The sequence below is a fragment of the Poecilia reticulata genome, linkage group LG6 (genome assembly GCF_000633615.1).
Source record: "Poecilia reticulata strain Guanapo linkage group LG6, Guppy_female_1.0+MT, whole genome shotgun sequence".
Lineage (NCBI taxonomy): Eukaryota > Metazoa > Chordata > Actinopteri > Cyprinodontiformes > Poeciliidae > Poecilia > Poecilia reticulata.
The window spans coordinates 777,337-802,048 of NC_024336.1; the positions used below are offsets into that span (position 1 = coordinate 777,337).

At 38.9% G+C, this 24,712-nt stretch overlaps 3 protein-coding genes across 4 annotated transcripts in view; all 3 read left to right on the forward strand.

Moving 5' to 3' along the window:
• Window positions 1-5,101, forward strand: part of LOC103465674 (plasma membrane calcium-transporting ATPase 1-like) — a 38,492-nt gene extending 33,391 nt beyond the window's left edge. Inside the window, exons 14-18 of the mRNA XM_017305140.1 lie at window positions 85-298; window positions 1,038-1,249; window positions 1,334-1,441; window positions 2,908-3,096; window positions 4,227-5,101. Of these exons, the coding sequence (XP_017160629.1) occupies window positions 85-298; window positions 1,038-1,249; window positions 1,334-1,441; window positions 2,908-3,096; window positions 4,227-4,613 (1,110 nt within the window). The 3' untranslated portion in view covers window positions 4,614-5,101. The remainder of the gene's footprint in view (window positions 1-84; window positions 299-1,037; window positions 1,250-1,333; window positions 1,442-2,907; window positions 3,097-4,226) is intronic.
• Window positions 5,102-6,798: 1,697 nt separating this feature from the next.
• Window positions 6,799-16,726, forward strand: gtse1 (G-2 and S-phase expressed 1). 2 transcript variants are annotated; one of them, XM_008410659.2, is made up of 12 exons: window positions 6,799-6,899; window positions 7,198-7,251; window positions 7,326-7,383; window positions 10,119-10,749; window positions 10,837-10,998; window positions 11,833-11,971; window positions 12,643-13,023; window positions 13,153-13,204; window positions 14,152-14,376; window positions 14,469-14,682; window positions 15,544-15,660; window positions 16,431-16,726. In XM_008410659.2, the coding sequence occupies exons 2-12, from the start codon at window positions 7,230-7,232 to the stop codon at window positions 16,515-16,517; spliced, it is 2,088 nt and encodes a 695-aa protein (XP_008408881.1). In that variant the 5' UTR covers window positions 6,799-6,899; window positions 7,198-7,229; the 3' UTR covers window positions 16,518-16,726. The 2 variants fall into 2 exon arrangements, with proteins under 2 accessions (XP_008408881.1, XP_008408882.1); XM_008410660.2 differs by having other exon boundaries at window positions 10,837-10,917.
• Window positions 16,727-16,808: 82 nt separating this feature from the next.
• Window positions 16,809-22,557, forward strand: LOC103465640 (high choriolytic enzyme 1-like). The gene is made up of 8 exons (XM_008410658.2): window positions 16,809-18,426; window positions 19,053-19,098; window positions 19,837-19,989; window positions 20,229-20,346; window positions 21,441-21,619; window positions 21,821-21,902; window positions 22,164-22,293; window positions 22,456-22,557. Exons 1-7 carry the CDS (start codon window positions 18,355-18,357, stop codon window positions 22,288-22,290), a joined length of 777 nt encoding a protein of 258 aa, XP_008408880.1. The 5' UTR covers window positions 16,809-18,354; the 3' UTR covers window positions 22,291-22,293; window positions 22,456-22,557.
• Window positions 22,558-24,712: the final 2,155 nt, after the last annotated feature.

Sequence of the window (24,712 nt, forward strand, 5' to 3'; positions counted from 1 at the left end):
AATTTCTATCATCACTATAAGTTTTAGGCTCAGGATTTTTTTTTTTACTTTAAGCACTGAGGACATCTCTGTGTCCATTTCCAGGATTCTCCTCTGAAAGCTGTGCAGATGTTATGGGTCAACCTCATCATGGACACCTTCGCCTCATTGGCCCTCGCCACGGAGCCGCCGACCGAGGCGCTGCTGCTCAGGAACCCGTACGGGCGCAACGAGCCACTCATCTCGCGCACCATGATGAAGAACATCCTGGGCCACGCCGTCTACCAGCTGACACTGATCTTCACGCTGCTCTTTGTCGGTCAGTCAAAACACAGATTCTTGGTATGTTTGAGTGCAAAGGGATTTAAAGGATCAGTGTTATGTAAAATCAACTTGTTTGAGCTTTCCATCATGTTATAATGTCACTCCATCAAAAACAGACCAGGAGTGCTGCCTTGATTATTTCACGCATGTTTGAGAGAACCTTTAATSTCCAGTGGCAGCCATTTAGCTGTGCTWAACGCCTGGTTGAACCTTCTTGGAGAAGCTTTTCCCTCCCCATGAATCCCCWACTCAGCTCCTTCAGACTAGCCAGCAGCAATTAGCAAACACCTGGTGGAACTGAGCATCAGCCGAGCTCATTATACGAGCTACTTCTCAGTGAAATGTTGGTTAAAAAAACTTATTAAAGAGTTAATAGAGGAGCCATGTTGTGAGGCAGAGTTTCAGAATGAGCAGGAATTTTTAAAGCGACAGATGCCCAATTTCAAAGCGTTTGATTAGGAAATGGAAAAATTTCTTTTAAATCATATTTTATAGAAATAGAATTTTTATCACAACTGAAAATAACACAGTTACTTGATAGTGCTATAAAATGCCACAGTGTTCTTAGAAAATACATAATAGTCCCCCATTAGCAAACTAGACATTATAGAGAATATTAGATTTTTACCTAGTAAGAGACTGATGAGCATTTGGTATGGGTTTTTTTATTCATTTATTTTGGGTGATTTGTAAAATCCTCATAGGACACTGATCTTCATCCCGTTCTTCTGTAGGTGAAAAGATGTTCGACATCGACTCCGGGAGGAACGCCCCGCTTCACGCTCCGCCCTCTGAACACTACACCATTGTGTTCAACACGTTCGTCCTCATGCAGATCTTCAACGAGTTCAACGCTCGCAAGATCCATGGAGAGCGGAAYGTCTTCAAGGGTGTTTTCAACAACCCCATCTTCTGCTCCATTATCCTGGGAACCCTTATTGTACAGGTAACCCTTCACTGGCAAGGACTTTGTACCRCTGGGTGAATCGACACTGTGAGGGCATCAAACCTTGTTTTTTGGTCTCTCCAGGTGTTTATTGTGCACTTTGGTGGTAAAGCTTTCAGCTGTGTACCTCTGACCATAGAACAGTGGCTCTGGTGCGTCTTCCTGGGCCTTGGTAGTCTCATTTGGGGGCAGGTAGGATAATCTTTTACTTGGCCAATGTTATTTGAATTGTAAATATGAGACCAAAACCAGAACTCATGCCAATTACAGCGAGTGTGTCCATAGAATTACGTTTTCTTTCGTACTTGGATGAGATTATGATGAGTTTAAAGCACATTTCTTTTTATTTACTTTGTGCAAACGAGCAATATATTTGGTACCTTTTGTCCTAGAATGCAATTCTCACAACTCTTGAACTGTTAGTGCACAGCTTTGCTTTTGTTTTTTATAGATAAAACTAATAAGAAGATTGTTGAACCTGAACCAATTCAAAGGTTCTCAAAGATGAAGTTTACAGGCCCTTAATGCTCACTTACAGCTTTTTTTTTACTAAGTAGCAGCAAGCAACCCTGGGCTCAAAAGATCAGAAATCCTCAAATGTGAATCAGATTTTTTTTTATTCTCACTAATGTTAAGTCAACTAAAACAAACTCAAAAGAAAAACTGCATACAAAGCATGGATTACACCATTAATCCACTTTTTAAAAATACATTTTTAAAGGTAGATGAAATCACTTTTAAAGTAGGAATAAGCCGTTAAGAATGATCTGAAAAGTGAGTTCAGATGAGGAAATTTAGAAGCAACAAAGTTTTTTTWAAAAGTGTCATTTTTACAGGGAAGCTGTGGCAGCTGTTCCAGTTTTCCTGTGAAAATTACACATGCTGAGTAGATTAATTTATAGTGAATTACATTAATTATCTGTTAAGTTTACAAAAAGAAAAGGTTAATTTTGCATAGCAGTGTTCTTTAGAAAAAGACCCTTTCTTGTATTATTTACCTCTAATAAATACTTCTAGTGCCTCAATAACTGGCAAAATTAACAGGGAAATATCAAAGAAAAGCAAATTAATTTAAACTGGTAGAACCACAGAAAACGTTTGCATTTGAATGTGCATTCTGTGCAGCATTTACTGCATTTTGAAAGTTAAACTCGACTGTTAGGGAAATGAAACAATGAAACATGATCTTAGCTGTAGTTCTGCTCTAGTTCTTGAACGTCTTGAAGTTCTCCTGTGTCAAAAACAACAATATATCATAAATCGGGATTTTATTGATCTGAGGATTACAGAAGACAAATATGTACTTTTTGTTGTTTCTGGAGCCTATTGTATTATGACTGCATCTGCTGTGGTTGTCTGGTGTAACGTTGCTGTGTTGTTGTGACGTCACCATCCATCTCCGGAGGAAATAAACAGTTCTAACATCCGACTCACATGTGAACAAAAACGTAACAGAATAGTTAAGTATTTTCTGTGCTTACTTTAAATTTAAGCGTTTATCTTGTAGAATTTTGGCCGTCAACTAGAATGCAGGAAATYATCTTAGTTTGCCGGRTAAATCATCTTAACAAAGTAGGTCATCTGGTCACCCCAGCTGACCTCAGAGTGGGGTTTGTTTTTGTGTSTCTGACTGGTTTGTAATCTGGTTCCTCTCCCAGCTGGTGTCCAGCGTCCCCACCAGCTGGCTGCGGTTCCTGAAAACAGCCGGTCATGGCACCCAGCAGGAGGAGATCCCAGAGGAAGAGCTGGAGGAGCTTCAASACAAAGACGAGATTGACCATGCTGAGATGGAGCTGAGGAGGGGTCAGGCGCTGTGGTGCCGCAGCCTCAACCGGATCCAGACGCAGGTACAGCGCTGCAGCTTGAGAAAACTTCTGCTGTTGTTGTTGCTGATGATAATGTCTGTTTTGTTACTGAAACTTTTAGCTCCCTCTCTCTGTGTGTGGATATGCAGGAAAATATTTTTCAAAATGTGGCTTTATTGCCGTCACACATTTCAAATGTATAACAATGGCAAAAAGTTTCAACAAGGCCACGGATTCATTTAGAATACTCTGATCAAGAATTCTGTGTTGATAAACTCTACAGATTTAGCAAGATTTGAGTATAAAGTATAATTTCTAAAGAAGAAATAGAGGTGGGAAAAGTAGCCAAAAATTGTACTCAAGTAACAGAAGCACTACTTCAACATATTTTTACTCAAGTAGAAGTAAAAATTGAAAATTGAAATTACTAAAGTAAAAGTAAAAAAGTATTTGGTAAAACGTCTACTCAAGTACTGAGTAACTGATCAAATTATCWATCATTTAATATTTAAAAATGACATAATAAGACCTAAATTTAAAATTAAGTGTAAATTTTGGTATTTTAAGGAGCAAAATGACAACAATTCATRAAAGTAACAAAWAAATTACAAAATCAGACAAAATATTTTTYAAATCAGTTTCTTTAGCAAAAACTSCAGGTGTGTGTCTGGTGAATTTTTGGTTCTAACATATTTGTTCTTCATTCACTGAAGTWACTCACACTGGGYTGAGGATACAGAAATTTKACTCAAGTAAGAGTAGAGAATTGCTCAAGTAAAAGTAAAAAAGTCCATTGTAGTAAAAATARGCCTAAAAGTATTTTTTAACATAAAAGTCACTCAAGTAAATATATTTGAGCTAATGTAACTAGTTACTACCCAACTTTGAGAATAATTATACTGTAAACAAACCGCATATGAGACAAACAGCTGCTAGATGTAATAATATTAATTATTTAAAAAGTATCTCGTAGTGCTTTTTTAGTTTGACAGGACATAATGATAATTTTAACAAAAATGTAAAACACACACACACACATATATATATAAAAAGAATAAAGAAATTTATTTATTTATTTAACATAAAAGTTACATACAGCAGCTTTAATAGAAGAATGATTTCAGTTTCTGAAATGCTCCTTTAATCACCTTCCACTCCTCTTTGTCTGGTAGATTCGTGTTGTGAACGCCTTCAGAGACAGCGTGTCTCCTTACGAGGGCCTGGAGACGCCAGAGTCACGCAGCTCCATCCACAACTTCATGAGTCACCCCGAGTTCCGCATCGAGGACTTAGAAACCCAGATCCCGCTGATTGACGAGAACGAGGACGAGGACGACCCGCCCACCAAGCGGAACTCCATCATTCCGCCGCCACTGACACTGACCGGACTGTCCAACCTGCAGCCTCCGCCGTCCTCGCCCAACCAGAACAATAACGCGTTGGAGCGCATCATCCCGCTGCACAGAGATGGCTCCCGGTCCGGCCTAATCCCACCTAACTCGGCAGGACTGCCACCCTGTCCAGGAAGCCCCCTGCACAGTCTGGAGACCTCCCTCTGAAGCAGCCGCTTTCTGTTGTTTGTCATGTTGAACATTTTCAAAACAGACTCCTCTGATTGATTCAGGACTTCCAAGGGACAGTAATGTCTCCACAAGTCTGTTTGTGGTTCTGTTCAGACTGAACCCATGTTCAAACAGACTGCATTTTTTTATTAATAGATATGAACTCTGCATATGTAATTTAGAAGAGTGTTTGTGAGGTGATTCGTGTAAATTCAAATTCAGTTTTATATGTAAATATTGTCGATGTGGCCAGAGTTTATTTAAAAAAGATTGTTTCTGATAAGCTAAGTTATCTGTTAGGGACACGTTCAGATTGTTTCTGTGTTAACTTGTAACTGCAAGAGTAAGTGACTAAAAATCAGTTGTATTTTATTTGTTTCATCCGGTAGTTAGACAGGTTTGGAGTAAACGTGTGTTTCTTTTTAATGTTGTGTTTTTTATGTCTTAGGTTGGAGGAACATTGTCATTAAAAGATCAAAAACTAACTGCTGGATGAGAGGGTTTTTGAAAAATGGCTGGACTTCCTAGATTATTATTTTTAAAAATGTTTTAGTCTGGTTACTTTACTAAACAAGTAATGGGTCAAAAAATGGAACGATCAATTTCTGGGATGTTTTAGAAACACAGGGTTTCCAAGCCAACGAGAAGAACTAAATCCTCAGCCAGTCTGCTCACCTCTGAGAATCAGCCACAGCAAATGTCTTTATTTTGACCGACACTAACAAAGAGAGACCAGGGTCACATAGTCATATGTAAAATTAAGCAGACACTCAGACAGTGGGATCAGTGGTATGAGCCAGAACAAAAAAAAGTTGTTTTTTTTGTTTTTTTAAGCTTTAAAAAAAGTTTAGCCAAACCCGTTTAGCCAATTTGAGCCACCTTTCTGAATGGTTTAATCCACATGTTCCAGTCACGTGTATAAAAGCAGCTCAGGTATTCAGATTGTTTCTATTTGTGAAAGACAGGCTTCCTTTGTTTTAGCTCAGTGAATTCCAGCATGACACTGAGACAAGATGTCACCTCTTCATTAAGTCCTGTCATGTCACTTACAGCCAGCTAAATATCGCAGAGTCACCTGAACATTGAGTGGCGTCATAACAAGCTGAAGACAAGGGGAACAACAGCAACTCAGCCATGAAAACTAATGGCACGAAAAATCCCAACACCGTTTCAATAGATGCCCACTTACATGGTCTGAAGAGACACTGCAGAGTCAGTTGCTACAAGCCAACTTCAGATCAGTCCAAAATTAGCTAATAGCTTCATGGAAGAAATTCCCACGGTCACAAGCAGGCAGCTGCATCCAAGCGTTACATCACCAAAAGCAAAGCAGTGATGTAAAACACGCTGCATGCGCAAATCAAAATACAATACTTTGATTTGCTAATTACTTCCTTCAGAATATTGAAATGGGGGCAGGAGATAATGTTTGCTATTTCACTCAAATGTCAGTTAGTAAATACTAAGAAAGTAATAAACAATGTTATTTGTTTATAATTCAGATAGCAGATAAGTTGGAAGGTAAAAAGCTTTATTTTGATCAGTTATAATCCCATTGTCTCCAGTTAGTCTTTATAATAAAATATTGATAGTAGTATAACAATAGTAATCTATTCATCACTGAACTCTAAAATATTTTTAGAATGTGCCAAGACATTTATTTTTATTTATACGCAAAAGAAATAAACGTTTACTTAGACGGAAAAGCTGAAAACATTAGTAATACTTCTTGAAGGTTTAAATATTTTTTACTATGAAGTGTTTAACATGACAGCTGGTTACTGGTATTGTATATATCGACATCCTGGAAACTAAGACATGATGTTATGTACAGAAATATTGCTTGTTTCTGTGATTCTCAGTAGTTTGACCTCTTAAGGTTCCCTTACCTGAGAAGAATTTAGCTACATTTTAAAACTGTGCTGCCATCTGGTGGCGTCTGTGGTGCGTTTTTATTAACCCGGCTATACATCCAACAGAGGGAAAATTAAGAATTAATTCACGGCGTCAAGTTGTGTTAATATACTTAACACAGTCTAAACAGAAGGGAGACAAATCTATGCTGTTTCGAACTCAATTATATAATTGGGCTGGTAGTCCAGTTATTGGACTACACAGGACTACAAACCCACAATTCCTCTCAGTTCTTCGTCACACAACTTTTCAGCCAATAGCAGAAGCGTTCTTTGTCACATGAACAGAGCGAAGGAGATTTGAATTATTTGTTCGGTGTGTTGAGTGGAAGTTTAAATCAGGACAGAAACAATTTAAGAGGAGTTTACGGTTTGTATGATTTACGTTGTTAACAAACGGGTGGTGTGTCATTTCCATGGGGTGTTGCGGTCGATTAAATTGATGTGAAAAGCTACGTGTTACTGTTTATATAGGTTACTGCTTGATAATGTCTAAAAACGAGCTAGCACGCTAACGTACAATTAGCTTGGAGGTAAAAAAAAAAGAAAAACATTTGGTGTCAGTAATGTAATAAACTGGGTTAGCATTCGTGTTTAAACTACCCGTTAGTATTCTTTTTAAGTTTTGTCATGTCAGTCTAATGTCAGAGTTCCGTGTAACACTGCAGATCTGAACTGGGTCAATCCGCAGCACACAGAGATGGACCGTGGAGCTAACAGCGGTAAGTCAGCTGCTGCTTTTTGCTCTTGATGCGTTTTCTTTCGCTGTTTTCACCACGCTGTCCCTTCTGAGCAGATATGTGCTTTTTGCAAGATGAAAAGTTTGACTTCGACGTGTCCCTGTCGCCTGTCAGGTGAGAGTTTTTATTTCTAAACCCTCAAATGTTTCATTAGCAGAAGTTGCACTTCTCAGTTTGAGTTTGACTTTGTAACAAATCAGTTCTCAACAGCTTCTCAGTATAAAGTCTATTTCTTTTTTTATTTGATAATAAATTCTCTCATTCTCTTTCGTGGTTATAGATTTTATTAATCTGTATCTTCGATGACAGCTCTGTTCTTTAGATAAGGAAGCAGTTTCGGTTTGTTTGATAAACTGGGTAATCATTTTTGCAGAAATTGTCATTTGATAAATATTCTTAGTATTCAGAATTTCTTTTGAAATGCTGTGCATAGCTAAACGGATGTGGACTAATGTGAAGTTAGAAATTGTTATACACTCGACATTGGCATGACTATCATAATTATGGGCTTAGGATATCTCTTGTCGGTTGTTAATTTTTCATAGTGGAGTTATTATAAAGTAATACTTTCACCTCTGTTTAAAAAAAAATTCTCGTTAGGCAATTGCATTTGGGTGATTGTTTTTTGCAGCAACATTCCATGTCCCCATGTTTTGCTTACAATTATTTTTTGTAAAATGTGCCTAATATTTACAACAAAGTATTTTAATTATACATTTAGATGTTTGCCATTATTCAAATACAAATGAAATGCCTTTTAAATATTATTTTGTTCTTTACACACCTTTTTGGTGACCGACATGTTCAATTTCATTTTGTCCCCAGTGCAGTGTAATAGACTTCCTCATGAAGTTTAAACTATAAAATATATATATATTTATGTTTTTCTTCAATAAGTTGATTGACTGGACTAAACCTTATTTTAATATGCAATTGAATCTACTGAAACTATTTTGTCATTTGATATTTTCTTCATATTATACAAGTCCCAGTACTACCTTTCCACCCTGTTATGATGTTTCCTTTTTGCCTTCAAAAAGTCTAAAATTCCATAAAAACCATTTAATGTGACATCAATTGGTTTTGAGGTGAATTCAACCATGGAAAACAAAGTAAGCTTCAACTGTCCCCATCTATGTACTTTTTCTTAGCTGAAATATGTTAAACCTGTATGAGTAAAGCTTAAAGTTCCACCCTGTTAGGATAGATTGCGAAAAATGTTTATTCAGTAGAATTTAAAACACATACTAGATTTAGTCATTAAAGTTTTGTTATTCTGTTGAAGGTTAGCTAGCTAAATGTTGACCACATAAAGAGCTACAGGTAGATTAGTTAGAAAAGTTCCACCCTGTTATGTTCCACCCTGTTAGGTTCATGAACCAAATAAGGTAGAAATTAGAGTGAAAAGTAATAATTTTAAGTCAAATAAAAACATTTCAGATGATGGAATAGAGTTGCAGAGTAGTCTGAGGTATTATCAGATGTCTTTACCATTTGTCTGTTTTCATTTTGCTAGTTACCCCCATTGACTCCTGTGAGGGGAACAATGAGTACCTGTMCTGGGAAAATCCACTACAGGGATGTCGCCTGTTTACCCAAATAGAGCCAGGACAAATACTCTACCTATACTTTGACTTGAAGAGCCAATCCTGCAACTAATAATGAAAATTGTCAGATTTTAGAATCAAAGACATTGAATTTTCCACCTTGTTATGGGACAATAACAGGGTGTGATGTTCCATTCCACACATGTTTTTATTAAATATTGTTACAGAAACTTTTAAGTACTGTGAATTTTTCTGTGCCATGTTGGGAGTTGAAGACCAATAAATGCGCATATTGGTATAAGTTTTTTAAATTACCAATATTTTCAATGCTGTCAGTAATAATGAGTAAAAAAAAAGTTTTTTCTTTACAATACAGACATAAATGATTCGTAACTTCATGYGTTACAATTTCAAGAATAAAACATTATATAGTAAAAGGGACACACTCCTTTAAGAAAAAGTAATTATTTTTCAAAATTTTACTGTTTAACTATTTGTGGTCTATATATAAATGTTCATAACAGGGTGGAACACATTCAGAGACAATGGTGAAAAAAAATACATGTAATTATTAATTTATCCAATCCTGAGCTTGCCCATTATTAATTTCTTATTGTTAAACATGTCAGTGTTGTAACAAAATATTTAAAACTTAAAACATTAATACTTTTTTTTTTTTTTTTTTTTTTTCAAAAATCCTGAGGCCGAAATGTTGCCGCAAAAAAAGAATCACTCATTTACACCAAGCAAATTCTAGTTTATATGAAGAGTTTTAATCTGGTTTCTGCCTCCATCACAGCACCAAAACTGCTCTGATAAAAATTACAACTGGTACTCCTTAAACTGGTTCATATATAATTGTTCTGTCTGCACTCAGTTTATTCATTTTCAGTCTTTTCACACCCATCCATCCACTGAGTCTTGGTGTTCCCCAAGCCTCAATCCTTGACTCCCTACTTTTTATTTTCTTGGCTCTGATTGGTTGTTTTTGGTCAAGAGTCTGGCATTTCTTCAGACGACAATAGCAGCTCAGGGAGGAGGTGCAGGAAATGGATCTTTTTACAGATTATCTGTCACATGCTGTCACAACATGGTGACAGTTTTAGCAAATATGTAAGAAACATATTTTGCAAAAGTTTATGCTGCAACTTTAAACCCCCTTCAGACTGTACTATCGATCCCTTGTAAAGAACACATTTGTAAAATAAAACATTCATGTGGAATTTTGTCATCATGATTGTTTTGAGCTCCTTCACTTCATCACAGCTGTATTTGTGTTTGTGAAATATTTGTCATCCGCAGCGCCAAAGAAGAAGAAGAAGAAGATGATGAGGTGTTTGTGGACCACACAGAGCAGTGTGTTTCCACTGACCTATCCTCCCAGCCTGAGGAAGGTGGCGGAGGCGTGCAGGCGGTCTGGACCCCACTGACTGCTGATCAGCTGGAAGCTGTGTGTGAGGAAGCCCACAAACTCGCCAGCCAGCTGCAGTGCGGAGAACCACTCTTCCAGAACACCAACACAACCCACACAGCCTCTGATGCTGACACGAACAGCGTGGCGGCGACGGAGGAATTCATCCAGGACACTGAAGTGAAAGTAGGACTGCTGGGGCACACTGCCAGCAGCCTCAACCCCATCAAACGTCAGACGTTCTGCGTACAGGACAGTCCCCTGCGGCAGCTGCCACCTGCCGTCCAGCACCGCCTGCTGAGAGGCAGCAGCTCCAGCAGAGTTTCGTCCAGCTGCCCTGCCGCCAGACTCATCACTTCCAGCCCTATGGTCGGAGCCAGACCTCAGGCGAGACCAGCGCTGCGAGGGAAGGCGGCGCTGCGGGCCGCTACAGCTCTGCCAAGTAAACCAGTGGCCCCGGCAGGTTCCTGTTCAGCCAGCAGCAGCGGAGCGGAGAAAACCAGACTCCAGCCACCCAGCAGAGTGAGTGGCTTTTCTATTAGTCTTGCAGCAGTTTAAGAGTGACAAAAAAAAAGAAAAATGTTGACATGTGAGAATTTTATTTTTTAGACTGCAGGAGTTTTGAAGCGGAGCCCATCCTGTGGTCTCAGAAACAAGGCAGAGTCATCAGAAGATCTGCTGTCTGACTCGGTGAGCGTGGCGTCTGATAACAGCGACTGCTCCTTTAACTCCAGTATGCTAGGGAAACGCTCACTGGCCCCACCCTCTAAGGTAAAACATGACCCAGCGCTCCTGCTGTCTTTAGATCCCACAAGTTTTTTACTCTGCGCGATCCGGTGAGGTCGCACTGTGACCTCGTGTGTGTGTGTGTGTGTGTGTGTGTGTGTGTGTGTGTGTGTGTGTGTGTGTGTGTGCGCGTGTGTGTGTGTGTGGTTTTTGAAACTGACAGTATGACATAAAAACTTCCTCGCTGTGACATTTCCTGAATGTGGCGCTAAGACTAAGGAAGCTTAAAGGAGCTGTCTATTCAAATTTAAAAATACTTTATTGAACCCAGCGGGATATTAAATGTTGTTGGAACTCATTTAATTAAAAACGTATTGCAGACGGTGATGGCAGAGGGCAGGAAGGATCTCCTGTTGCAGTCTGTATTACAACATATTGAAGAAGCCTCCAATTTCTTGTACTATTTTTTTATGCATAAAACGTATAAAAAATGCGTTTTATGCATTTTTTTTTATCTCAACCAGTAAAAAATGCTGCAGCTTGATAAGATGTAGTTATAATGCAAACATAACACTGTTCCCACTGTTTGTCAGACAAACTGTATCAGTGCATATGCTGATATGAAATTAAGGCTCAAACGATTAATTGTGAAGAATTGGTTATTGAAATAATTGTCAACTAATTTAGTAATTGATTAATCGTTAACTTTAGTATATTGACTCAAAAAAAGGCCATGCGCTGAAAAAGAGTCAGAGCAGAGTCAGATATGTACACTTTGCATTTAAGATTAAAATGCCTTTGTTTTTTTGTTGTCTTTTTTTCATCTTAGCCACATTAACCCTTTGTGTAAATACTATTTTTTTGTTTCTCTTCTGACAGAGTGCTGGACTGAGAAAGCTGTCAGGCATTAAAGCTCCACCTGTTCAGGGCTGGAAGGTCACAGACAGGAGGAAAACCTCTTCATCCTCATCCTCGCTGTCCAACCTTAACTCTAGCATGTCTCAGTCCCCGGCTACAGGTACGCTAAATGCTAAGCTCTCACTGGATGTCTGAAGAAAGGCACCAGGAAATGTAGCTGCCGCCTGGAATCAGATGGTTTCATTCTGACCCTGTCTCTGATCGATAACCAGAAACTATATCTTGAAATACAATGCACTTCTACTTTTTGAATTCTGCATAGAAAGAATAAAAGCAATTTCTCTGAATGAAGTTTATTTAAGAACTCTTTTTGAACTCCTGGTTTTAGAACTCTTCTAGACCTATTTTTATTTTAATCTTTTTTCCATTTTATTTTACAGTAAACATATTATAAGAAGGGTAAAATTTAAATTTCTTCTGAAAGTAGAAGAAAAAATGGMATTTTTTTTTCTAGTTCTGGGAGAGATAAATTGGATTTGGTATTTTAAAGCTTTACAGAAGCTTTAGACTCTAGAGACTGAATCTGTTTTTATATATATAGCTTACACAGTTAAAAGTTGACATTTTAACTGTGTATTTTTTGGTGAGTGTTTTTGTTTCCACCTCTTGGCCAGAGCTCCATTTGAAAAATAGGTTTTTCACCTCAATGGGTTTTATTGAGCTGACAAAAAAGCTTCATCTCTCCCATCAGCAGCAATAAGATCTGTTTGTTTAATCAAAACTTTTGAATGAAAGCTGAATTTGCTGTGGATCTGTTCTATGTCCACCCAGGCAAACTGAACTCCTCCTTAAACCGAAGCGTGAGCAACTCCAGTGGTCCCGCGGAGGCCCCCAGCAGGGAGCCGGGTCTGAGCAGACCTCGCCGGTCCACTCTCTCCGCCTCGACAGAGCTGCTTTCTTCCAGAACCGGCTCTCGCTCCCAGCCCACTCAGGCCAAAAAGCCTCCTGACGCGGAGCGAGCTAAAGCTGCCAGGTCCACACCGTTAAAGAGAGCCGAGTCCACACCAGTCCAACCAACCCCCCCAAAGAGAACCGGGTCTGTTGGTGCCACTGGCTCAGACCGGCTGCATAGCGGAATGAAGACCAGATCTAAACCTGGAGGACTGGTTCATCCGACTCCCAACATGGCCAACAAAGGAGTCCATGCAGAAGGTGAGAACACATGCTGCTAGCAGAAGATTTTACATCTTCTGCTAAAATATTCTGTTCATATACAAATGTGGCAGAATATGGAAATGGTGAGGTAATTATTCATTTATTAATCCGGAATTTCCTCCTCAGGTGTATCCAAGGTGATGAAGCCAAAAAGGCTGTCAACGAGCAGCACAGTCAGGTACACCACGTCCATGTTTTAAATCACCATTATGACTCTTAGGAGCTCTGATGTTTTCATACCAGGCTTGTAAAAGAAAATCAATCTGACATCATCCATTAATGTGTGCTGCTTTAGTTTTTGGGGGCCTGATTGTTATGAAATAAGTGAGCAAATTTGGAAAAATGTTCAACTTCTAACCCAACCACAAGCCTGAAAACACTGGAAATGATTCTGTATATTTATTAACGATTGTAGGCTAAATACAATATGTATTGTGTATTTTCTGAGAATATAGTTTCAATCATGTAACTATGTTACCTCCTGTTATAAAAACGCTGTAGATAACTCAGCGGCATACAAAACTACTTAAAATAAGCAATATGTATGTATGATTTCTGCTGATATTGTATTGGGTAAATGCGAGGTAGTGTCGTAGTGGAAATAAAAAAGTCGTATCAGGACATCCACATGATGAGTGCAGCAGACTCACAGTTCTACCAGGTGTTTGCTAATTACTGCTGCTAGTCTGAGGGACGGGACTCTGTAAGGCGGGAGGCGGAGCTTTGTGAGACCACGTATTAAGCCACCCTCAGTGGTTGCCATGGAGACTAAAGGATTTCTCAGACATGCATGAAAGAATCAAGGCAATGCTCCAGATATGGTTTTGATGAGGAAATAACATAACAATACGTAAAGCTCACAAACGTTTATTTTATATACTATCCGTCTTTAAAAGTTATTGATTGTAATTCTTTTTGCTTTTCTTGGTTAAGAACGTAAGTTTCAGAAAAGACAGACGCTTTATAAATTGCCCTGCTTACATGGAGTGATCAGATTTTCGGAATGAAAAATAGGAGAGTTGCCACCAGCTGCAGTTTTTCCATCAGCCCTGACTGTTATGTACATATGACTCCAGGTTTTGGTCTGCTCATTATTCATTTAATATTTAATCCTTTTTCTCTCAGTCGTCCTCAGAAGCTGTCAGCTGGCTCTCTGACGCCCTCTGTTGGCAGCAGTAAGCCCCAGCAGGTGGCTGCACGGCGCCCTTCCGCACTACCCACCCCAGTTAAGCGCAGGACCTCCACCTTCCAGACCCCCTCCAATCAGAACAGGACTCTCAGGCCGCCATTTAGGTCAGACTCCAGCATCTCTCTCACTCTGAGTTCAGCGGAGAAACAACAGAGGTGTAGGTGAGATGCTGGGAACATGTGAGAGGGGAGACGGCTACATCATTCTCCAAAAAAACCCATCACTGTACTGTATGTGTCGTATTATTCTGTAGCCCGGTTCCAAAAGGCAAACAGGAGGAAGAGCCTGTGTATTGCCCTGACATCCAGGTCTTCTGTCTGGAAGAGGAGGAGTCTCCCTTCACCCTGCCTTCCATCAGTCCAGAGACCAAGCAAACACAAAACATGGATCTTGGAGAGTCAACGATCAGCGAGACGGTTCCCAATCCGGTAGAACCGGAGGAGATGGAGGACAGCGCAGCGCAAGAGGTCAGTTTATAACCCGGAGTCACAGACTCCTGTTTCTCCCAAACTTCCCTAGTTATGATTCACATCTATAGCAAAAAAAACCCCGAGGTCATTCAAGTCTGTTCCAAAATGATTTCTAATATACAGTCTTAAATGAAATAACTGTTCTCTGGGCATGTCACAATGACAAATTTTGTTGGACAATAAATTGTCCCAGAAATGATGGTGATAAACAACCTGGGTTAAAAAACATTTGCGAAACGGAACTGATGAGCTGTTGTAGCAGAATCAAACGCACTGTTCAGATACAGTTAAATATTTCAGAGGGAAGCAGAGGCCCTCAACCTTTAGACTTCAGGAACTCTGTCATGATGGTGTCGATGAGTTTAGCTCCAGAAATTACAAGATCTGTAAGAAGTGTTGAAATGTGATCTCTTGAAGACTTTCCTTAAGCACATGATGGCGACAGCTGTAAAAATGAGAATAGTTACTCAGTTGTTTTTACTTATTTTTAATAAATGAGCTTTAAAAGAACATACAGTCAAAGAAGAACAATAAAACTCCACACCTGAGTGAAGTTGTGCCCCACTCCGCTCCACCTTCTTCAAATCAAATGAAATTGGTGTCAAACATTTGTGCCACTTTTACTCCAGCCACCCTGAATGTAAGTATAGGAAAACAAAGAAAAAAATGACAGAAAACAGAACCATCCACAAAACTTGCATATGGATTGTTGCATAAAGAAAGGACAAGTAAAGTTGCCAAACATTGGAAATCCTTTCAAAGCATCCAAGATTGAAAATCCTCCAATATGGCTGGATGGTGCTCCAGTCCTCCAGCTACTCCTTGTAAATAAACCTCATCAGAGTTTTAACGCCTCAGGTTCTCCTGCTGGATCTGCCTCCTCCGAGTCTTCAGCCTCAAGAGAAGCTCCTCATCGATCTGGCCAACACCCCCGACCTGATTCGCACCAGCAGCAAGAGCTGCACCACTACCCAGGTAATCCAGCTCAGTCTGACCGTTTGCTTCACTGAGCTTCAGTGATTCTGATTGTCCACCTTGAGGTCAACTAGGTTTGTACAGCACCAGTCATGCATGAGTTAATTCACTGTGCATCATCTGAATCCTTCAAGAAAAAGCTTACATCAAATAGCTGTGCTTTAGTTGGTTAATATAATGAACTGAAATGGTAATGATGAAAATATGCAGGGTATTTTCCTTAATTTTTCTATATTAATTTTTACTTCAATAATAATTATCTCAACACTGGGTTACAAAAAATGTTTTTGGAAGTTGTCCAAGTTGGAGTCATAAACATTCACACAGAAGTCTGATTGTGGGTCATTTGTAGCATGATGGACCACGCAAAAAAAAATTGAATTGAACATCAAGACCTGCTGTATGAACGCAGCCTTAGTACTTCATTATATATAACCTGTATCATTGGAGGGGTTCTGGTTTCAAGTATCAGGTATGCTTTGAACATTCTGTGTATTGGGTTCACCTAGTTACAGAGCCTCGCTTAGTGTGTAACTAATACAACATGTTTGGCATGAAAACATTCAGAAGTTTCCTCCAAGGCATAAGGCTCTGTGCCTAATGCTGTTTTTAGTTTTGAAAGGTAAAAATAGTATCAAGTATCTTACCCATCAACTTGGCTTTGAAAGAAATTCTAAATAAGCTGTTTTATTTGTACTTGCAAATTCAGCTGATTCACTGTTTGATTAGAGGCCTGTGTTAACAATATTAGATTTTTTTTGTTTTTCCAGCTAATTGACCTGAGCTCTCCTCTTATCAAGTGGAGTCCAGAGGATAAAAAAGAGAACAGTGCTCCACTCATCAACCTGTCCTTCTGATCCTCCAAACATCTCCTGTCAATAACTTGAATCAACTGAGGCCAGGGCTCAGTCAAATCAATGTCAGTGATGTCTTCAGTAAGTCACAGGATTATGTTTGAAATGATAAAAATATCTGTGAAAATGCTGTTATTAATTTCAACTGATTGTACTTTAATGTCTCCTCCTTGCTGCTTTTATTTTCTGAATAAATGTTGGTCAATACTGTCGATATGTTGTTTCTGCTCATGTGCTGCCGAGTCTATTTTTTAACTTTTCCCTTTACTCTCATCAAAATCCCCAGTACAGTCAGCTGTATCACTAAACACACAACTAGCTGTAGAAGTACTGGACTTTGTGTTCAATCTGGACTGTTGAAGAAACAGTGTTGGTACTCTTGGACTGGACAGGGCTGACATCAACACATTATTGAAGACAACAATACACTGGTACAGGATTTGACTGGTTTGAGTCTTAATGAACTTTTCATTGGAAAGGATAAAAATCATTTGAAGGTTTATTTCTTGGGGCAGCTCTTATTTAATATCTACATACTCCCACCAGCTTGGATTATAAGGAGTAGTAAGATTAGTCATAGCTATGCAGATACTACACAGATCTACATCACAATGTCACAAACTGACTATGAACCCAATCAACCACTGAACAGATGCCTGGAACAAATCAAAACTTGGATGTGCCATAATTTTCTTCAGCTGAACAGAAATTAAACTTCAGTAAGAGTTTTTAGAGAAAAACGAGGGTCAGCACAAAGGTTTCGTTCAGGTCAGTCCTCAAAGGCATCCTGCATGTTTTGGTTCTCTTCCTGGTTCAACACCTGGATCAAATGGCTTGTTTAGCAGAACTAAATCATGCAGGTTATCATATCGGCCCTTGAGGAATGACTTTTTGGACACCACAGGCTATAACTAGAAAATAACTTTAAAGAAACTATAAGGCAGAAGTAAAATGTGCAACCCACAGGTTAGAGTCCTGGTCTGATGTCTTTTGCCGCATGTCTTCCCTCTTTCACAACCCACTTTCCTGTTGGAACACTCAAATAAATGCCTCTAGAGCTGGAAAAAAACCTTAAAAATTAGTCATAGCTATAAACTAGTGATCAAATCTGGGAGCGTGTTGAACAGAATTTCTAGGTGTAGCCGAGATGTTGAGGGGAACCAGTTTGGTAGCCTCTAATCAAACCGGTTCACGTCTCATCCAGTGATGATCTACAGTTTTTGCTGGAACAATTCACAGCCGGGAGGAAGATCAATGCCTCCAAATCCGAGGTCCTGGTTTTGAGCCAGAGAAGGGTTTAGTTCCTTCTGTGTCAAGATGTGAGGTGTTCTGGGTACCATAATGAGACCCAGAGGAAGACCCAGGACACACTGGAGGGAGTATGGGAACATCCTGGGATTCCACCGCAGGACCTGGAACAAGTGGCAGGGGACAGGGAAGTCTGGGCCTCCCTACCCTATCCTGGATCAGCGGAAGACAGAGGTTAGACTAATTCTTTTTCTTGCTAACATCATGTTCTTTTGAGGTACTCTGTCTTGAGAACCAGCAGAGAAGACCCCAAAAGACACTTAGAAGTAACAATTTAAAAAGAAATGCACTTTCCCCCCAAACACCCTCAAAAAAGTAAAAAACATCACCTAGATGTGCTGTTTTTTGCTCATTCAGGCACTTTCCTCTTAGTGTACTCATCGTGGGAACAGGCAGCCTGTTTTCAAGGCAATGCCTCTCTTATCACCAACTACACAAATGTATATTCACAAGTGTGTAAATATATGATGGTATATAAGTAGGAGATTCAGGGGGATACAGGTGTTTATGCTGTATTTTACAGGTTGGTAACATGGTGGTGGTGTTGAAAGTCATCGTGGTCCTGGTGGTGGGTTTCACTTTTTGCTGGGCAGAGGAGCAGAAGGTGAGGAGCCGTCAGGGTAACATTTAAATGACGATACTCGGTATCAAGATGCTTTTCTAATTCAATACCACTATTTTTACAGTGTGTATGTCCTGATTTGTCTTGTACATCTTCAATGATGTGATGAGTTAAGAATGAATAAAACAGGGAGACAATGTATGTAGATTGTAAAAAATTTTGATGGGTTTGTACGAACCTGAAAATCCAGTTTGAATGTTTTGAAATGATCTTCCAGTAGTTAAAAAAACCCACATAGACTTATTCAAAATGAATTGATCTAACTCTATTATAATCTGTTCGTAGTTGAATTTTGATTGTAATAATTTCTGTATGTGTGGAAATGAGTTAGAGCTGCTTTTAGGTCACACTTTTTATGAATTAAAACTAAACAAATAGAATTTACTCATAAATATGTTGTGAAGCAAAAAACATTGAGCTACTTTAATGCCATACCAATTTTAGAAACTTTTACAGCTGAACATAAATGTATACATGACTTCTTTTTGGTCAGTCAGAAGTTATGTAAGAACTAGTTCTGCAGTATTACTTTCTTTTGCTGTAAATTTGCCCTTACTGTAGTCTTTTGTCCTAATTTTTGTTTTTTCCCCTCCCTGCTCTCTGACCAGGAGCTGTCTGTGTCTGAGCTCCTGTGGAGAGCCAACAAGGATGTTGGTGAGAATCTGAAAACCGGTTCAGCTAACATGTGGTTAGAAAAGATCCGACGGTCTGGATTGTTTTTCTCCTCTTCTCTTACTCTGTTACTGCTGTCTAACTGACCATGGTTTTATTTAATTTTTTTTAACTAACAAGCAGTTTTGTAGCTCTGGTTCTGTTTCTTTCCCTCCTTTTATGTTTGTGATCATCTATCTTCAGATAAGGTAGCCTTAGAGCATCTCTCCATTTGTAGAAAGTTATGTTCTGTGTCATTGGTCAGTAGAAAATTAATAAATTTTTGTCTTTTTGAACATCCAGACTTGACTTAAGTTAAGAGCCAAACTTTAATCCAAGTTCCTTAAATAAATGAGTCCTTTTCCCCCTTAACATATTTTTACCATCTGGATGTTTTCCTTTAATCAATTTTTTATTGTTTTTCATTGTAGTCTTCCAGTTTACAGAAACGTTGATTTATACATTTCTTCATACAGTGCTGATGAAGGACAGAGTGCAATACACACACTCATCATGGACATAAATCTATTCATTTTAGGTTTTTGAATACATTTTTTTGAAGTGTTATTTCTGTCATCCATAAACACAAACATTTGAGTAACTGTCCTTAGTAATTATAGATAAATCAGGGGATTTTTGTAATCGTGACCAAAATCTTTCAAATTTCCACATTGTATTTGTATATTTCTAGATTAAATGAATATTCATGTAAGTGAACTAACCTTATGTATTCTCTGCCAGTGCACACGGAGGATGAGCCCCTGGTAATAGATGATATTGCCTACAACAATGAGAATGAGAGGAACGCAGATCAGTGCACCTCACGCGGCTGCCTGTGGCCCAAATCTGCAGATGGAAAAGTTTACATCCCTTATGTCATCGCCAACCACTACAGTACGACCCAGGAGAAAACACAGCATGTTTTTATTTGATTCAATGTGATTGTGCTGATACGACAAACTGATTTTTTTTTTTTTAACAACGCATCATTATGTGATCAATGCTCATTTTTAAAATGGCCGTTACATCAGGAAAACAATGGATTAACTGTTTCCACACTCTGACAGCAATCTGACATGAAGGAAAAAGGTTTTTGTGGGACTGATTTTATTTTGTTATTCGTCTTTCTGCAGCTTCCCGGGAGCTCTCCATCATTGAGCGAGGCCTGGAGTCCTTCAGTGACGTTTCTTGTATCCGTTTCACCAGGCGGAGCAGCGAGAGAGATTATCTGAGCATCCAGTCGCACAACGGGTAACACTCTGCTCCTGAATGCTGCTGCAAACTACACATTCTGTCACTTCTTCATCCAGAGTGAAACCTTACAATAAACACATCCCGGAAGTGTATTTTCTTCCACACTCTGAGTGGAAGAAAATACATCAATTTAAAAAAAATAAACYAGCACTGGAAAAAACATCAGAAATAATGAAAAAGTCTTTAGCTTAATGAGTGTCCAGAGTGCATCCAAGGGGCCATTTGTGGCCCTTGAAATTCTTATATTTTTTGTCTGTCCTGTGGGTTTTTTTTTTTGTTTTTGTTTTTTAAGTTTTCACAATTTTAGGTACATCATTTATGTATTTAATGAATCTGAGGGATTTTCAATGTCCAATTAAACTTAAAATAAAAAGTTTAAAAAAAACCTGCTGGGGTGAAATTTTCATCTGCAGTGTTTCCATTAACCATAAAATTGCACTAATTGAAATTGCAAGAAACAAATTTGCTTAATGGGGGAAAAAAATCAATTTTTTTGATAAGTGTTTGCACTGTTGGATGAGGGGGTTTTTACAGTCGTGTGGAAATAGATACATTTTGCACAAATGCAATGGAAAACTGCAATGGAATCGCTTTTTTTTTGCCTCATGAGTTTTCAGAAACATATCACTGAGTTTATTACAATCCAGCTATGAAGTAATAAAATGAAACACTTTCAGAATTTCATTTTGGTTGATGATGAAGTAGAAGGAAAATTGAATAGTTATGTGTAAATGTGATGATGGGAAAGAACTGACATTTTGCATGGCTTTCATACCAAATGCAGTTTTTGGCAAAACTGGCATTGCAAATCACTGCACAAAACTTCCCCCCTGTGAAACATGGTGGCAGGAGTATCATGCTGTGGGTGTCTCGTCATAGTTTTGTTGTTTCTCAGATGTTTCAATAATTGTCCAGATGTAGACTTTGCTGCTTTCTCACCTAAAATCCCAGTAAAATGCGCAGCACTGTATCATTTTAACACAGTGATGTGAGAACATTGTTGAATATAAATACTTTTCAAGGCAGTGTGTAATTCCCAGTGAAAACTGTGAGTTAACCAGCATTCCTTTTGAAAACTTGTCCTTGTGCAGCTGTTACTCGTACGTTGGCCGGCTTGGTTACGGCCAGACGCTGTCTCTGGACCGGGCCGGCTGCATCTACCACAGCACCGTCCAGCACGAGCTGCTCCACGCCCTCGGCTTCAACCATGAGCAGTGCCGCTCCGACAGGGACCAGTACATCAAAATCCTCTGGGAGAACATCCAGTCTGGTCAGAGCCTGAGCTACTAACCCACATGTCACAATTCCATGATACAGTCCCAATAACTAGKAGCTGTAGCTGCAGTAGGAGCTGCAGATAACTTTTAGTCTAGGATTTAAACAGAATCTATCCTGCTAAAATGACAGTCTACCAGTCACCAGTGTCCAGCCTTATGAGCTCATCTTATAAATGTTTTTTTGTTCCTCCCAGGTTTGGCGTACGCCTTTGACAAGCTTGACACTCTGAACTTAAACACCCCGTATGACTACAACTCTGTCATGCAGTACCACAGGTTTGGAGAGACTTCCTTCTATATTTCTAATCTAACATTGTTTCAGATAGCCTTTTAAAGAGCTGTATTATCAATATTCATTACAATTTCCAGTTAATATACAACGAGGAATTTGACAGCATACACAAACAATGGTGTGGTGAGCACCTAAACCTATTGCACGCTGTCGTTTATCGAGCTTTTTCACAAACCTTATTCAGTAAAACAGTTTATGATTTTCTGTTTAATTTCTGTTCGGATGAACCTTTCTGTTTGTTCCAGGTATGCGTTCTCTGCAAACAATCAGCCCACTATGGTTCCCATTCCCGATTCAAACGTTTCTTTTGGAACGGCTACTGAGATGAGCAAGAATGACATCACCAGACTGAACAGACTGTACAACTGTTAGACAGTAAGAAAAAAAAAAAAAGCATATGTAATAAAACAAAGTCATCTGTATGTGTTGACAGTAAAAATACTTTGTTGAAATCTGTTAATACGAGCTGCTACAGTTTACCTAATGTTGACATTTTTTTGTGCTGCGGTGTTTTATGTCTGCCTGTTTCCCCTACAGATGATTTCTGCTGGGAACCATCCGTYATCTTTCATGTCTCATCAGTTTGATTTGTCAAGATATTTTCTTAAGAGTCTCAAATAAACTTTAATATGCACCCAGTCTGATTTTTGCGCATTTCTAAATATATTTCTGACACATATAATCGGTTTCCTAACATTTTTTTTTATTTTTAATTTTTAACAAAGTTTAAGCTAAAAGGCAAGTGCAAAACCGCATACCTTATATTACCACACTAGTCATTAAAGGTCTATTCACAATAGAAAAATGTTTCAAACTGCGGTCATCCAGGCGCTGCACTGTCCACACATATTAATGGTAATAATTACCAGATTGTCAGCAGAATTCTGTAGAACTCACTGGAGTTTAAGAGCCCTGATCAGACACTGGATTAAGACAAAGTCTAACAGAGTATTTTAACCCTGAATTTGAGGACATTTTTGATTTTTCCATTCCATAAAGAAAGGTTGGTGTAGCAGTGAGTATGTCTCATGGAAACAGACTCTGAAGATCGAGATAACATGCTTCCCCATCAGGTTTTCTTTGCAAACCCTGACATTTTTAATAGCCCCCACCCACCTGAAGGRGACTCCTGTCAGCAAATTATTATTTTTAAGCTTTTTGGTACTGAAACAGATTTAAAAGCAAATCTTACATGGCAAGAGTATTTTCTCCCATTTCCAGTTTGACCCTCTGCTGCAGCCTCAGACTGGAACCACACACCTACAGTTCAAATCGGATATTTACATGCCTGAATCACTGTCTGACGTTAAATCAAACTGTTTCAGGTCAGTTAGAATGACCAAAATTATTTCTATATGCTAAATGCCAAAAAAAAWTTTTGTGAGAACATATTTTTTTAGAAATTTTTTTTGTATCTTCCTTCAAATTCAGAAGTTTACATTTGAACAGTATCAGGGATAATTGTCTTTTAAACTGTATGACTTGGGTTTTATCCACTGTCTTTATATTCAGTAGACGTTAACTTCTGGTTTAAACTTCTGTAGTCTGAAGAAAGTTGCCAATAATTATATATATCACATCTAGTTACTCTTTTGAGAGCAAAAACTTGAACTGAACTGTATTTTAGACTAGATAATACTCCCTACCTTATTCAGGAATTGAGTGCAAACACATTTACGGTTAATGTTTTTGTACACTAGGAGGCGATACATTCTCACACTATTATTACTTCCTAAACAACATGAAAATTCATTTAAGTTATAACTAATATTCGTTATAACAAACTGGTTTGGTTTAATTTAGTAATCATTAATAATAAACCTTTCGTTTTTCTGCATCCAGTGGAAACATGTAAAATGCATCATTTCTCATTTGGTTAATCTTATTTTATTTTGCCATTTGAATGTTTATGTTGTAAAAAGCCTAAAAGGAGTCAGAATCTCCACAAGAAGTGGACTGAGGTTGGAGTCACCAAGAATCATACCTGTCAAGTCTTCTGTTTTGACCAGGAAACTATCATATTTTTCTCCTCTTTCCTGCCGTGCTCCCATATTAGTATTTTCCCATAAATTTTCCGTATTATAGTAATTATGTGGCACATCTTTCCACCCCTCACATCATTACACCTCCAGCTCCCTTCACTCTAGTCTCCATCGCCTCCTGCCTCCAGCTCTAACAACAGCAGCGGACAGATAAATATTTCCCTTGTTCTCAAGTCCAAAACTTGACAGGAATCCCAAGAATCCTACAGGGGCTACAAACTCTTGAACCAGTTCCTTCTCTCTTGGGCAAAAGAGAGAAGGAACTGATCTGCTGTTCAATGATCCAAAGTMTTTTCAAATGAAAGTAATGTTTGCCTTTTATTTGGAAATGAAGCTCCCAGACAGTGGAGTTGTAGAACGTTAAGGTTGCTTGAAGCCTGGTGTGAAGCTTCCTCAGTCAGTGATGGTTTGGGATTCCAAGTGGGATGAAAGAGTTGGAAGTGGAGAGTAGTCTTGAAATCAAAAAGTTGTAGGTATTGGTTCCAGCTTCCTCCTGTCATCGCTCAATGTGCCACTGGGCAAGGCATGTGTAAGTGTGACTGGATATGGACGATGGTGGAGTCGGTGCTGGAGTTCATCACACTTCACCAGCCTTACCTCCTGTTGGTGGTCAGAGGGTTGGTGAATGGCTGCCTCTCGGTCAGCCTGCCCCCAGGGCAGCTGTTGCAACAATCCAGTAGCATGCCACCATCAGTGTGTGAGTGTGGGTGAATGATTGAATATAGTGTGAAGGGCTTTGGGGTTCTCTGGAT

What these genes read in the sequence shown, in the direction of transcription:
- LOC103465640 (XM_008410658.2), top strand. Translation starts at nt 18,355, where the DNA reads ATGGTGGTGGTGTTGAAAGTCATCGTGGTCCTGGTGGTGGGTTTCACT. An exon ending in AGCATCCAGTCGCACAACGG is followed by an intron (nt 20,347 to 21,440) that starts GTAACACTCTGC and finishes GTCCTTGTGCAG; the next exon opens with CTGTTACTCGTACGTTGGCC. An exon ending in CTGGGAGAACATCCAGTCTG is followed by an intron (nt 21,620 to 21,820) that starts GTCAGAGCCTGA and finishes TGTTCCTCCCAG; the next exon opens with GTTTGGCGTACGCCTTTGAC.
- gtse1 (XM_008410659.2), top strand. Translation starts at nt 7,230, where the DNA reads ATGGACCGTGGAGCTAACAGCG. An exon ending in CACTGGCCCCACCCTCTAAG is followed by an intron (nt 10,999 to 11,832) that starts GTAAAACATGAC and finishes CTCTTCTGACAG; the next exon opens with AGTGCTGGACTGAGAAAGCT. An exon ending in GAGAAACAACAGAGGTGTAG is followed by an intron (nt 14,377 to 14,468) that starts GTGAGATGCTGG and finishes ATTATTCTGTAG; the next exon opens with CCCGGTTCCAAAAGGCAAAC.